This window comes from Limanda limanda, chromosome 2 (genome assembly GCF_963576545.1).
Source record: "Limanda limanda chromosome 2, fLimLim1.1, whole genome shotgun sequence".
Taxonomy (NCBI): Eukaryota; Metazoa; Chordata; class Actinopteri; order Pleuronectiformes; family Pleuronectidae; genus Limanda; species Limanda limanda.
Window position 1 is genome coordinate 23,964,923 of NC_083637.1, and position 13,584 is coordinate 23,978,506.

Genomic DNA, 13,584 nt, shown 5'->3' on the forward strand with positions numbered 1-13,584 from the left:
TATTCAAATGACTCTCCTAGTGTCCTGTGATGGTCTTATATCAATCTTAAAGTGGATCTGTAATCCAGACCACATATGTACAAGCACCTTTACTCAGTATGCTGTATTGGATACAGTACTTCAGTGGAAACCTGGATCAAATGGGAGATGAAGTGTGTCCCTGCATGTGCAGTTGTTTTGGTATTTCCTACCAAACACACCAGGATTCCCACTGAATTAATTCCAACCCAACGGCACAAACACAGTTCCCCTTTCCACTATGTTGTGAGCCATGTTCTCCACCAACACACTGATTGGACTGGTTCTCTAAAACCAAGATTAAGCTTTACTAAATAAATAACCAACTTTTACTATTAAAATAACACTCCTCCATTGTGTTTGTTGTGGTTGACACAATCCAAATAAATGTAACTGTACATGAAAACAGAGGTTCCCAAACATTTCCGCCTATGACCCCTAAAATGACTGAGCAAGCGACATGTGACCCCTCAGGAAACTGATTTTATCAAGTTAACAAACAAAAAAAATCCCCAAAGTGATCATGTTGCGTAATTTCCTGTGGTGCTGTTTAATGACCTGTTGCAACTGATGCAACCACCAATCTGTCAGAATCTCCTCAGGGGTCACATGATGTAAACAAAGACAATCAAAGGCAGATTATCATCGCCATGGTTTTATTTGAAATATACCTAGTATGTTTTAGCTTTTGGAAAAAAGTATGGCTAAAATACGATCCTGCAAGATATTTAAAAATTGTATAATATTTCTGGAAATCATCTTGTGACCATCCTCCTCTCTCTCACGACCCCACAGTTTTGCATTAGTACAAGTGAGACCTTCATATTAACACCAACCCTCATTAACAGTATTAACAGAATCTTAGTTTCCAGCCTTTTAACAAGCACAATAGGTGAATGATAGACGACACATCAAAGCATATTATTTATTATCACTTTAATTTTATAGGGGAACCACAAGTACTTTAAAAGAAGGTTATACAGCGCTGTACATTTGGGAGCAGTACTGAGACTAGAAGAGTCATATCTTCTCCCTTTAAATATGATTCATTTAAATGTTCTACAATCTTATAATGATACAGTGATACAATAAAAGCTTGTGTAACTGGTCCTGCAGCTTTTCTGATATGTCGATATCATTTTTGTTGGGACTGTTATCTCCTTGTAGTTTTTCTTTTCCAAAAAAGGAAAATAAAAGTTATGTTCAAAAACCATACGACAGGCAGAAACTGCCAGGCTGTAATCCTGCATGACTCCCAATTCACTCACACAATAGAGAGAAAGAGAGAGAGAGAGAGAGAGGGAGAAGGAGGAGAAAAAAAAAGAGATACAATTTTCATGTTCTGAAGGCTGGACAGTGATGGAGATAGGCATCAGTTCATAGTGAAGCACAGAGAAGCACAAGATATACATTTGCACTTTCTGCAACCTCGACTCTTACTCAGCCTGACCATCGACCTGCTCCACGGCTCACTTCCATAGCTGTGTGCTCAGAGTCTGGCCTGATCCAGCTGCTGCCCAACCGCCCATGGCTGACTGAGGCTGGCCAAAGGTCATCTGACCTCCTGCACCGTTCAGAGTCATCCCTGACATCTGCTGGTTCATCTGCAGATGTTAGACAGAGGAGCAACACTGGAAAATTAACATCGATGAAACATACAATAACTGATTTATGACCCTAGCTTGTACTGAAGAGTAGAGAACCCGGTCTCAAGATTTATTGAGACATGATTATCCAAATTAATCATATTTTTATGTTTAATATATTCACACATTTTGCCTGTAAATGACCTAAATAATATGTTGTTTCCATGATAATATATTTTAGATAAAGATATCTTCTGAAATCTGTGTTAATTTTGTCCAAACATAGGCACTTTTGAAGTCGGTACCTTTTATTTAGAAATGGTAGGAGATACAATATACTTTTATTTTGAAAGGGTAGTGTAGGTAAAGAAAAAGACGTTAGATAAAATGGAAGGTGTGTATTACACCTGGCTGATAATGGCACAAGGTTTGTAGATATTTAGCCTCTTATTGTAGTTAATATAAAGCAAATTTAAAACGTACTCTAGCAGTTTTGCTATGTTTAAAGACAACTGTGTGAGTGAGTGTGAATATTTCTGCCAAGAAATTCCGTCAAGGTGTAGTAAACTGGTTGAAGAAGCTTTAACATTGCTGTGCTGCATTATGGACTATACAGTTTAGCAGGTAGTATTTAAAAATAAAAAAGGAAAATATTTATACTAACAATCATACTAATAATGGGAGGCGATATAATTGATATGCCATTGGATGTCAGACTGCAAAAGGTCACAACTCTTTAAACTTCCCCCAAAGTCAGGAAAGGTTATTTTTGTTTTTTAAGACATTCCTGTTGCTGTTTAAAACCTTTTTAAACAAAAAGTACCTTATTTATTTTTTAAAAACCTGCGATACGCTAATGAACTCTATGGGATAAACTGGAAAGATGATAAGATAATGAATTGAGTGGGGATTTGTGCTGCAGCTCCATTTCTAAAAGCATGCTTGTGCTGCCATCTAGTGGTGGTTAAATGCTTTGCCCCCGCCCCGTCCAGTATGGCTTCTCACAATGCACCATTGTGTAATGCATCACCACAGCTGGGTGCGGTCACCGGTTTCAGAGAAGTTTCAAACACCTGACACAACCCGACAATACAAGATTTACTGTTGCGCTGCTTGTTTGTTACATAATCTCATGAGAGCTGCAGTGACAGTGTGTCCGTACCTGACCCATGTTCCACTGGGCCTGCTGCCCGGGCTGGATGGCGTACATGCCCTGAGCAGGCACCATGCCTGCAGGCATCGCTCCGCCCTGTGGTCCCATCATTCTCGGGGCCATACCCATCACACCAGTGGCGGGCGCATTTCCCATGAAGCCGTTGGTCATTGTCATCCCGACCATCATGCCCGGGCTGGGCCCCATCATGGCTGCCCCGCTCTGAGCCATCATGGCACCCATGACGGTTGTGGATGGCATAGCTGTGCCCATGCCGGGGAAGGCCTGGTAACCAGCAGGGGCCTGGACAGGGAACTGCATCTGGGAGGGGCCCATGAACATGCCAGCTGAGGGACGACGAAGGAAAAAGAGGAACAACGTTATGCAAACTAATATTACATCCCAGTATCTGTATGTGTTAGATGAGGATGATTTCCAGAGCGTGTTAAATATTTGGCTGTAAACTAATTTGTTTGAGACACATTTGTTTGTATTTCAGGCAGAAGTATTGGGAAACTTCTGTGCTATCGAGTTGGAAAATTCTATTCCCTCTGTCTGGAAACCAGTGGTGTTGCTTGGCAAAAAAAACATGTTACCACAGCTGAGAGGAGAGATGGCAAAGCTAAAAAACACTAAGAAGAAATATTCATGGACGGACAAGCAGAGATTCAATCTGCAGCTGAGAAAAACAGACTTTGGCTTTATTCACTAAACAAATGATGATAAAACGTTGTTATGTGCGTGTCCAGCAACCACAGAGCAGAGTGGTTCAAACAGAGGGGACCAGGGCTGGGTATTAAACACAGCAATTGTTTGGGACAAACCTAAATGTGACCAGAAAGTTCCTTATTTAAATTAAAATATTGCTTATTTAAGACAAACTGTCAAACTTCTGGGATATAACTGGGAAGACAACATTTTACATTTGATAGGCTTCTTTGCCTTTAGAAACGTTTTTTTGATATTTTTCTCAAGCTATTAAAAAAGTATTGTTTTTGTAGGCCTGGACCCCTTGGTGATGTAAGGATGTAACCGTCATTTTAAAAATAGGTGACAGTGCATGGTGGTTTATACAGCGGTATTTCACATCAGCTTGTGTTTTGATGAATTTCAGACGGCTTCAGATCTCACCAGTGGGCTGCGGGTGGGACATGCTGTTGGTTCCATAGAGGGACAGGATGGAATCCTTGGACAGGGGCTTCTTGACCGTGTCATCTGTTTTAGTGGTGCTACTGCTGTCGCTGAACAGGTCGAGCTCTCCCTGCCCCGACGCTGAGCTGGTTCCCACTCCTGCTGCGGGAGCTTGTGTTGGAGTGCTGGCCGCGTTACTGGAGCTCACCTGGAGAGAGGGAGGAAATCCAGAGGTGAGCGTCAACGGTTTTGGTGATGAAAAATCTGATTTAATGAGTTAAACCCTTAAAATAATTATTTAACTGTTTTGTATTAAAAATACAAAACATCACCCAGCAAAAATAGAGATAAAATCAATTAGTCCATTTTAAGGATGGACTCAAAGCTTTTAGGTGGAAGGGTTTGAATTTCCTCAAACACAAACACAGACATTTTGGCTACTTTCTATAAGCAGCTATCTCTTTATGAATGCAAATAAACGAAAACGCCCAGAGCTGATGCATTTCTGTCCTTGTGTTCCGCCTCTGCTCTACACACGGACTGTTTACCTGCAGGCAACCAAAACCTGCTTAAACGTGACTAGTCAAACTAGATATGGTAACCAGAAGCATTTCCGTCCAAAAGTCTAGTTCCTCAGAGATTATTCAAACTCACATGCAAAATCTGTTTACAGAGACTACATACTAGAATAACTGTGAGTCTGGGCCGTTTTTGGACCTGGTTGTCACACATGGGCAAACAGCCACGAGCTGTATTTAGCCAAAATTAACAGGATGGTTTCCACATTTTATCCAGAAATAAATGGAGTGAGTGAAAATTGTCTGTGCTGCACAATAACATCCCATAATTCAGCTGTGGCCTGGTCGTAGCTTGTTCAGCCATAAAAAAGGTTAATTAAATCCCCAACATCTCACAAGTTATTTTAGTCGCAGTACCTGTGCCAAGACACAGTTAAGTAGCACCATGAGTTTATATTTCATACATAACAAAGGTCTGGTTTTACTCTTCTTCTGTCACACACACACAGACTTGTTTCATCTTCTCCCCTGTATATCTCTCTCTGTGAAGCCCAGTTATTACATTCAAGAGGGCTCAACTTCGGTAATAAAAAAACACAAGATAGAAAAATATTTTCATACAAAATACATTTAGACAGTGGATTTGCTTGGTAACGAAGCAAACGGGGTAATTTACAACAAAGGCAGAAAAAACTTCCCGCAGAGATATTTCAGTCGGGTAGACGTAAACATGGGCAGCCCGAACAAGAGCACAGTAAACTATGTAAAAAAGGGGAAAAACTAGTCAATAAATTATATTGTCAAACATCTAAACATCATCATTGTTTAAAATTGTCATTATAAATACATATTGCTCCTCTCAAATATGAGGGTTTGCTGCTTTTCCCTGCTTCTACTGTTGTAAATGTGTTTGGTGTGTGCTGGTCAGAAAAGATGTGCTTCGAAGGACTCGATTTGAGCATGTATCACCATTTTTGGAAAAATAATCATCAATAAATGAATGGCTAGTGTAAATGATGATTTGTTGCAGCGTAATTTTTCATGTTAAGTCATAAACCTGATTTGCTGGGTTTATTTTCGTTATTGCGTCCGAGCCTGTATTACATTTGAGGCCATCCATCTGGGTTGTTGCCGTCCTGTGGCCCAACCCTGCTGCTGATAATCATTTGACTTTTTATTTTTTTATCGCACATTTAATTTTTGTTTTACACCAAGACGACCATTAATGTTCGACCCCGCTGAGCAATATTTAGAAATTAGCACTAAATCTGTACTTGGGAGTTATTGTTTGGTTTTACCTGAGGAAACTGAGGAGCGGATGAGGACGCCGGGAGGGGGTTGGATACCATGGGGCCGAATATATCCAGGTCATTGTTGTTCTGGCTTGTGCTCGTGCTACCATTGTTAGCTGATGCAGCTGTTGGTGCGTCTGTGTAAGAAAAGGGAAAAAACGGGTTTTACAGGTGTAACATTACCATACACCATTAGGAAAGGAAACACTGTAAGAATTCATCATAATTCACTGATGAGTTCTCAATGATATTCTACCTGCATCTTTAAAATCCTACTCTATTAAATCCTAATACAACCTCTAACTGCAGAGAAAAGTGGTTTCAAAGCAGCAGATCTCCTGTTTACTGGAGGTGGACTGTGTACCATTTGTATTTATTTAACTGCAGTGCCCTCCCACTGCTGCACAACTGCCAACACAGTGAGGATAATGGCTAGTCCATAAAAAATTAATCAGCTTACACATAGTAGCTCATCAGCCACAAAACTAAAATAAAAATAAACCTCCCATCCAGACCTTGCAAAACCCCTCCAATCAGTGGCAGAAACGCCATTACCTCAACATTGTAAATGAAACAGCCATAATGAAGTGTTGTCGTTTAATTACTAACACCAGAGATGTTGCATTTAAAAGACAGGACACAAATCAAATACAATGAAAACAATAACATGTAGTTCTACCCGAACATACGATTATGAAAAACAGCAGATTTAAACAGATATATGTCCAAACAGAAATACCCACATAACAACTAACCACTGAACAACTGACACAGCAGTGGATCCATGAGCAAACCTAAATTATGAAAACCAAAATGACCTCACTCGCCACTGCTTCATAGGATTAAGATGCCTGTGCTGTGCTATCACTGGAAATTATTTTGTCTTCTTTCTTATCACTGTGATATTTAACACTGATCCTCCAAAATAAAAGCACTAAAAAGGTCTAGACCCGCATTGAAAGTGAAACAGGAAGTTACTTCTCTATGGTGGGTGAGTGCGCAGCTGTGGCACTTCCTCTGGAGAATGGTGGTTTACTGGTAGAAAGTTAATGCAAAGCAGTGGGGGGGGGGACTTATATTGTTTGTATTAGCCGAAACTTAAAAGAACAGCAGACTTCATTACAGCTCAGCAGATCCCAGAACCTTGAGGGTTCTGTCTTTAAGGGAATGTACAGACACACACTTCCTGTGTTACACAGGCACTTATAACGATCTGAAAGAGCCTTTTAAAGAAGATCTCTGAAGTCAATGGCCTGATTAATACGCATCAACATGTTTAAACCTTGTTCATACTCGCACAGGACACCGTGGCCCAGGCCTCTGTAGATGGCGTGCAAACTAAAAGCTTGCACAGAGGCATTTATGTGTACACAGAAATTCTGAGGAGCTCAACAAAGTATTGCAACTCTCACACTCAACACAAAAGATGGCAAGATGGCATTTCTAATGTGTGCACCCTTGCACTGGGGACAATACACCAGCCTGTGCAGTGACAACACAAACTGAAGACGGGGACAGCAGTGTTTCCCACCTGTTGTCTAGCCGTGGCTGCCCACCATGTTCTAATTTGTCCTGCCACCGTTTTATAATGACCCATAAGAAAATGTATGCTTCTCTTAATAGCATTAGAGATCTCTAGGGTAGTTGTTTGCTTGTAAAGCTGTCTGCAATGCTATTTGCTCATTATATGCTCATTCTCCCTCTTGCAAACGTGTCCTCCAGCTCATGTAGTTCCACACAGACAGCCAGACCTAGTAGTTTCAGCTACAACTGTGCGCTTAACCACTAGTGTCACTCAAATTCAATGCTGTTCTCTTACACGCGGGAACTTCTGTCATTTGTTTTTTGTTTTACATGAGGGCGATTTGTGTGCGCATGAAGGTGCACTCGTGCTATCACCGGACTGGATCAATCCTGTGGGGGACAGTCAGGGTTTGGCCCCGGCTGAATCCTGAACCACACTATCACAGCCCAGGGCAGCTCTCCTCTGCTGTGAGGGAACATTGATACACAATCTGAGGCAGAACACAACACCAACATGCTACACCCAAACAGTGTAAGCCAACCTTAACCCATCCTATATGAATACACTGTTGTTCCTACAGTAAATAAGGATCAATAACACATCATGACAACCCAAGTCCATGAACATGTAACAACCAGCTTAACAAGTTTGTCCAGTCATTTGTTATGTCAACAATTACATGCTGAGGTCATAGTCTGCCTCACTCCATGAGCAATATCTCCGTCACACTGTTTATTTCAGATTGTTTTTATTTCCAGGTAAAGGACACTCACCAAGGCCTAGTAGGTTCACAGCAGGTTCTATAGTCTTTGAGGGACTGATTTTGGGAACTGGCCTGGTCTCTTCACTCTTTAAAAAATAAAGAATTGTCAGAATGGGTCAAAAACAGTGCAGAGGAGCATGTCTATAGAAATCTATTCACAAAGTGATGTGTTGTGATACCTTGGTGTAGGATGACACCTTGGTTCCTCTGTCTGGCTCCCTCTCTTTCTTACTGTCTTTAGGCTGAAAACACAAAAGAAACTCAACATGAACCACCGACAAACACAAAAAACATTGATGGAGGAGCTTAATCAACGTTATGTTGAAATATTAAACACTTTTGTTTGTACTTACACTGCTCCCATTGGTCACATTCTTGCTGTAATATTTCTTCTTCTCATATTTATCCCTGATGAAGAATTCCACTGCTCTGGGGCCAGAGTTAAAGGAAAAAGAGGCAACATACAAACTCAAAACAAATGACTTTCTCTACATCATTTCACTTTTTTCACGTGAATGTTCTCTGGCTGAAGGATACTGGTCTGTTTGAGGTCTTCTGAAGCTATCTGGAAGGTTGGCCTCATAAAGCTGCCTGGCCCTGGTGTTACCCATATCCTGTATACTCTGAAATTAAAAGGAAAGACAGAAGGGTTAATAGGAAGAGGGAAACTTTTCATAAAGGCACACTGAAATATTTACAGGGGTTCTCCACTCTGATTTTATTGGTTTGCTCATCATCACTCGTCCTGCTAAGCCAGTGAAAAAAAGAAGACGCTTTCTGATGTATGAGAAAATAACCCTGTGGGTGTTATCACAGTTTTTTGGTTATCTCGGCTTGACACATTAGGGAAAAGCTTGTGTTGCAAACCAGGGGTGTGGAGTTTATGAGAGGTGAGTGTACAGTATACTGTGCAGGGCTGGTGGAAGGCTGGAGGGTGAAGATGGGAGAGATTCTCAAATTTGGGTTAAACTACCCTGTCTGATGTGAGTCATTAATATCTGCCACACAATTGTATTAAAAAGTTGGGGTTTATATAGAAGCTTTCAGAAAAAGTGCTTCACAGTTGAATTTATGACTGGAATAGTCTCATTAATGGTTATTTGCAAGATGAAAACCGGTAGTTATGGTAACGTCCAAATGACCTGATGCGGCAGCCTAGCAGGCTATCAAGTTGCATCATGGGAAAGGGAGGACACTTGATCCACACTAGTGAGTCAATGTAAACTGTGAAATTGGAAATGGTAACCGGTTTGAGGAACTGAAAAGCCTGCAACCTTCTGTTAAGTGGACGACCGGCTCTAACCCTTGAGTCACAACAACGCAGTATAAAAAGAGTGCATATAATGTTAATATTCTCCATATTTGTATATAATTGTGCCTTTTCATTCTCAATTCCTTTGTCTACTCTATTGATCTCTCGTTTAGACGACCTGCTGCTACAAGTGGATTTCCCCAACATGGATGAACGATGTGTATCTTGTCTGATCAACGAGCAAACAGTACCTGGATCTGCTCCGAGGTCCATTGGTCCAGGTTGACTGACTTCACTCTGGATATGTGCACCCCCAGGTTTCTGTGGATGCCCGCACACCGGATGCACATGAACACTCCCAGATTCCAGGATGCCCATCTTGGACCTGGCGAAGAAAAGAGCAACAAAGGGGATTTTGTTTTTAAACCGAGAGATGCGTGAAGAAACACGTTGACATACAGACTTTGAACTCTTTATTAAAGAGCCAACACGGAGATCACTGGGTGGTTTCAGTGGAGGAGCTACCACCGGAAGTCAGACGCCTGTAACACCCCGGAGCCCGAGCTGCTGGAGCCGGCGGGGCAGGGACGCTTCCGGGGAGCTTATGTTGGTTTAGAGAAGTTAGCTCAATGGTTAGCCACTTAGTTTAGCCCAGGGGGGAAGAGGTGTCATCTGACTGAACCGAGCCAGTGGCGAACTAGCGGGTTAGCTTAGCCAGGCTATTCTATGTTGTGTCGCTCCTCGGCGTTAGCGGCGGAGTCCGAGTGAAAGTGTGAACTTTGTGGAGGAAGAGGGGAAACGACGAGTCGACGGTGTGAGCCTCGCACCTTTCGCCTCGCAGTCGGCGCAGTACTTGTTGTCGTCCTCCCTCAGCATTTTGGACAGGATGGCCTGGTGCTGCTCGTTCAGCTTCAGGGCCTTCTCTCTCTCCGAGCGGGTCGCCATGTTCGCGGCGGCGGCGGCGGGGCGTTAGCGACGAGGAGAGATCTGCGAGAATCAGTCGATCGAAAGTCGTTTCTGGTAAAAGACCATAATCAGAGGACCGGACGCCTCCGAGTAGGGAAATGAAAACACCCGGAACCGGAATCCTGACTCCGCCCACAGGAATTCTAGCGCTGACGCGGCGGCGTCACCGGATTGGACGACGGTGCTGACGTCGTGTGACGCACGGTGTTTTTTTTGTGAATTAAGTTTTTCATTTTTTTTATCAAAAATCCATCATGAGTTTATCAGCTCTTTGTCAGTGATACATTTACTGGAGACATTCTCTCTCAGACTCCAGAGCTGCAGATCTGACACCACTCACCTATTATTATAGTGTTATTATTATTAGTAGTAGTGTAAGTCTAACTATCAACAGGTAAAATCATTGATAAAATCATTACATCTATAAATATAATTTATTAATTGTGCTATAACAACCATTCCTAGGTGCTTAAAGGGATAGTTCACCCAAAATGAAAATTCCGGGGTGGGTGAAGTGTTTGAGTCCACAAAACTTTTGGAGTTTCAGGGATAAACAGCATTGCAGCCAAATACAATTCCAATTGAGGTAATTTGGGACTCCTTCAAATGTATAAAAACATAAAAAAAAACTAAAATCCCCTCCATACTGCTCGTGTGCTGTCATACAAGTGTCCATTAGCCCCGACATTCAAACTCGAAACAGCATAATTTACTCCGTGTTTTTTCTCTATAGATTCTGCTGTTATCCTCCTCCTAGTTACTCCTGCTGTCACTGCAGCTATCACAAGTTGTCACGAGAACTGCACCAGGAACTAACTCCTCTTTTCCTAATGTCTTCTCCACTCAACACAACCGGTAGAGGCAGATGGCCGCTCACAGTGGGTCTGGTTCTAAAGGGGGAACTGTTGTGTTCATCTATTATATTGTAAGGTCTCAAACCAAGTGCTTTGAGATTAGATAATCATCCAATGAAGGCAACATAGCATCACATCAGCTCCAAAGTTTATTGAATATGAACAAGAAAATAAAAAACAATCTAGTGAATAACTTGTACATATATACAGGTATATCTATAGGCCTCAAACGTTTTGTACACTCTAAATAAAACTGAATATAAGAATTTCAAGGACACTGATAAACACTTACATACTATACATTGTTTATTACAAATTGAACCTGGCAAATGAAAACAGTTATGGAACTATAATCCAGGGAAATATTTAGACAAAAGGATATGTTAAATGTAAAATAGTCCATGGTTATTCTGTACAAATGGGATCTTAACATAAAACCTACTTGTATAAAGCCTAAATGGGCATTTCAGGAAATGCTATCTTTAATATGCACTCTACAACAGACATACACATACAGAAACGTACAAGCCTTGTTGCTTTAACAGCTGTCTTCATATCAGCTTTCGCACACACACAGACACACACACACACATATATATATATATATACACAACAGCAGGACTGTACAAGGCGACTGGAATTAGAAACACTTACAAATGGTGCCTGAGATGGCTAATGCACCACTGTCCTAAAAGAAGGTCTCCAGGCGGATCTTGAAGTGATTCTCCTGGTGCCTCACTGCAATCCCGTAGCGGAGAAGCAGCTCTATGTACGGTGGCCAGAATGTGTCATCTATCGTCACATAGGTGTCGTGTGGTGTGCTCAGGACCTTGTTCATGAGCACCTTCGGGGGAACAGGAGATAGAGGTGAGACTTGGGTTAAGCACATCTACAATCATAGTGCAAGATGATAACTTTTTCAGTGAAACATAAAACACTAGATTTAGACAGGAGAAGGAGAGAGATGACAAGAGATCTGCCTCACGCCCAAATAAAGGATATTTATGTTTAAATGGTATGGGTCATTGCCTCATACTCAGCTATATTTGTGGCTGAAAATAAGTATGACATACACACATTCATTATTGTACTATATGTGGAGTGCAGGGAGTTTATATGGTTGGGGTGGGAGTATGACTATAACTCTATAGGAAATATAAACAACTAAAGTATAGACATTGTGTTTATTATTGTAAAATACTGCACCATTCAGTAGCTACCACAGGTGCATCACAACATGCTTGTTTTTTTAAGTTTTTTAGACGTGCTATGAAAAATTAAAATACCAATACAGTATTAAAATTAAGCGATCTGCACAACTGGGGAACCATCAGTAGCCTTCAGTTTTCATGAAAACTTCTTTATCCAGTTTGGACGACTGTAAAGAACACGGTGGCCTACAGAGAGAGGACCCGCTCCTGATGTAAACATAAAGTATTCAAATATAAAGGGCCCATTCTAGGGTAAAGAAAACAACAATTTGTGTAACTTAAATAAAACACAAGAGTTAATACATCAGTAGTATTATTTTATATTCAATTTCTGCCTATAGAACCTTTTACCTATATTTTACAGACTGGACCTTTAAGGAGATGGGTCCTAGTTATGTTTTCTCACTTTCTTTAACAAGGCAAGTCAGGGATTCGGGTAAGATATTTTTTTTTGTGTGGGCGGCATGTTGCTCTTACTATTCACTCTTATCCTGACAGAATAACGAAACTCATTAAAGTCAGGGTGAAAAATGTATTTGCCCTCGTGGCTCTGTTGTTCAAATAATAATCTCTGAAAATGTCTTCAATTCCCTTTTCAGAATAAGACTAACTGACAGTAAGCATCTGTTAGGATGAACAAAGCTTAATATCAGATGGTTTTACAAAAACTCAATTCAATTCTTATTATGTGGTGCATAAAAACTTACCTCCAGGATTTCATTAAGTGAAATCAAGTTTCCATTTATCCCCAGGTCAATGTTCTGAAAATGAAAAAACAAACGATTGTAAGCAGCACAGAAGCAGTAACAGCACAGATATTTACATGTTGACAGTCTGTAAATGCTCAATCAGACAACACAACGCAGGCCACTGCACCGTCTTCTTCCTGTTTGTACTGAATTCAATCTGAGGGAGAGGAGCATGCTTTTCCAGGACGTCCCCCAGACACTCCATCAACGTCTCCTGGTACACCTTCATTTTCTGGATTTTGGCCTTGGTGTCCCGCAGTACACTGTGGAAAGCATGTTTCAATTATTTTTTACATAATTTTTCCCTCTTCCCACATTTTTACGGCACTTCACATGTTGAGATGCACCTCATAGCGTAGAGTCCTCTGGTTCTGTGTGACTTTGCCACCATGCTCACCTCAGCTCTGATATTTTCTCCTTGTCCATTTGAAGTCGTTCAGCGCGATCACTGGCCGCTAATAGCACCTGTTTCTTCTCCTCCAACCACTTCAGCTCACTGAGAAACAAAAATGTTCATAGCAATAAACAGAGCTTAACAAAAGGAAAACCTCTGCTGAAATCACAAC

The 13,584-nt window shown here is 41.2% G+C and overlaps 2 protein-coding genes across 2 annotated transcripts in view; both read right to left on the minus strand.

The window, feature by feature from the left end:
• Positions 1 to 939: 939 nt before the first annotated feature.
• On the minus strand, positions 940 to 10,326 carry LOC133019990 (stromal membrane-associated protein 1-like). The gene is made up of 10 exons (XM_061086592.1): positions 10,066 to 10,326; positions 9,490 to 9,623; positions 8,524 to 8,609; positions 8,340 to 8,415; positions 8,166 to 8,228; positions 7,997 to 8,072; positions 5,705 to 5,835; positions 3,889 to 4,096; positions 2,767 to 3,104; positions 940 to 1,622 (listed from the first exon to the last, which is right to left on the minus strand). The coding sequence occupies exons 1-10, from the start codon at positions 10,181 to 10,183 to the stop codon at positions 1,488 to 1,490; spliced, it is 1,365 nt and encodes a 454-aa protein (XP_060942575.1). The 5' UTR covers positions 10,184 to 10,326; the 3' UTR covers positions 940 to 1,487.
• A 1,017-nt stretch (positions 10,327 to 11,343) lies between these two features.
• The window catches only part of cenpk (centromere protein K), a 4,327-nt gene continuing 2,086 nt past the window's right edge, over positions 11,344 to 13,584 (minus strand). The window contains exons 7-10 of the mRNA XM_061093873.1: positions 13,416 to 13,514; positions 13,146 to 13,281; positions 12,977 to 13,030; positions 11,344 to 11,902 (exon numbers count right to left, since the gene is read on the minus strand). Coding sequence (XP_060949856.1) covers positions 11,747 to 11,902; positions 12,977 to 13,030; positions 13,146 to 13,281; positions 13,416 to 13,514 — 445 coding nt within the window. The 3' untranslated portion in view covers positions 11,344 to 11,746. The remainder of the gene's footprint in view (positions 11,903 to 12,976; positions 13,031 to 13,145; positions 13,282 to 13,415; positions 13,515 to 13,584) is intronic.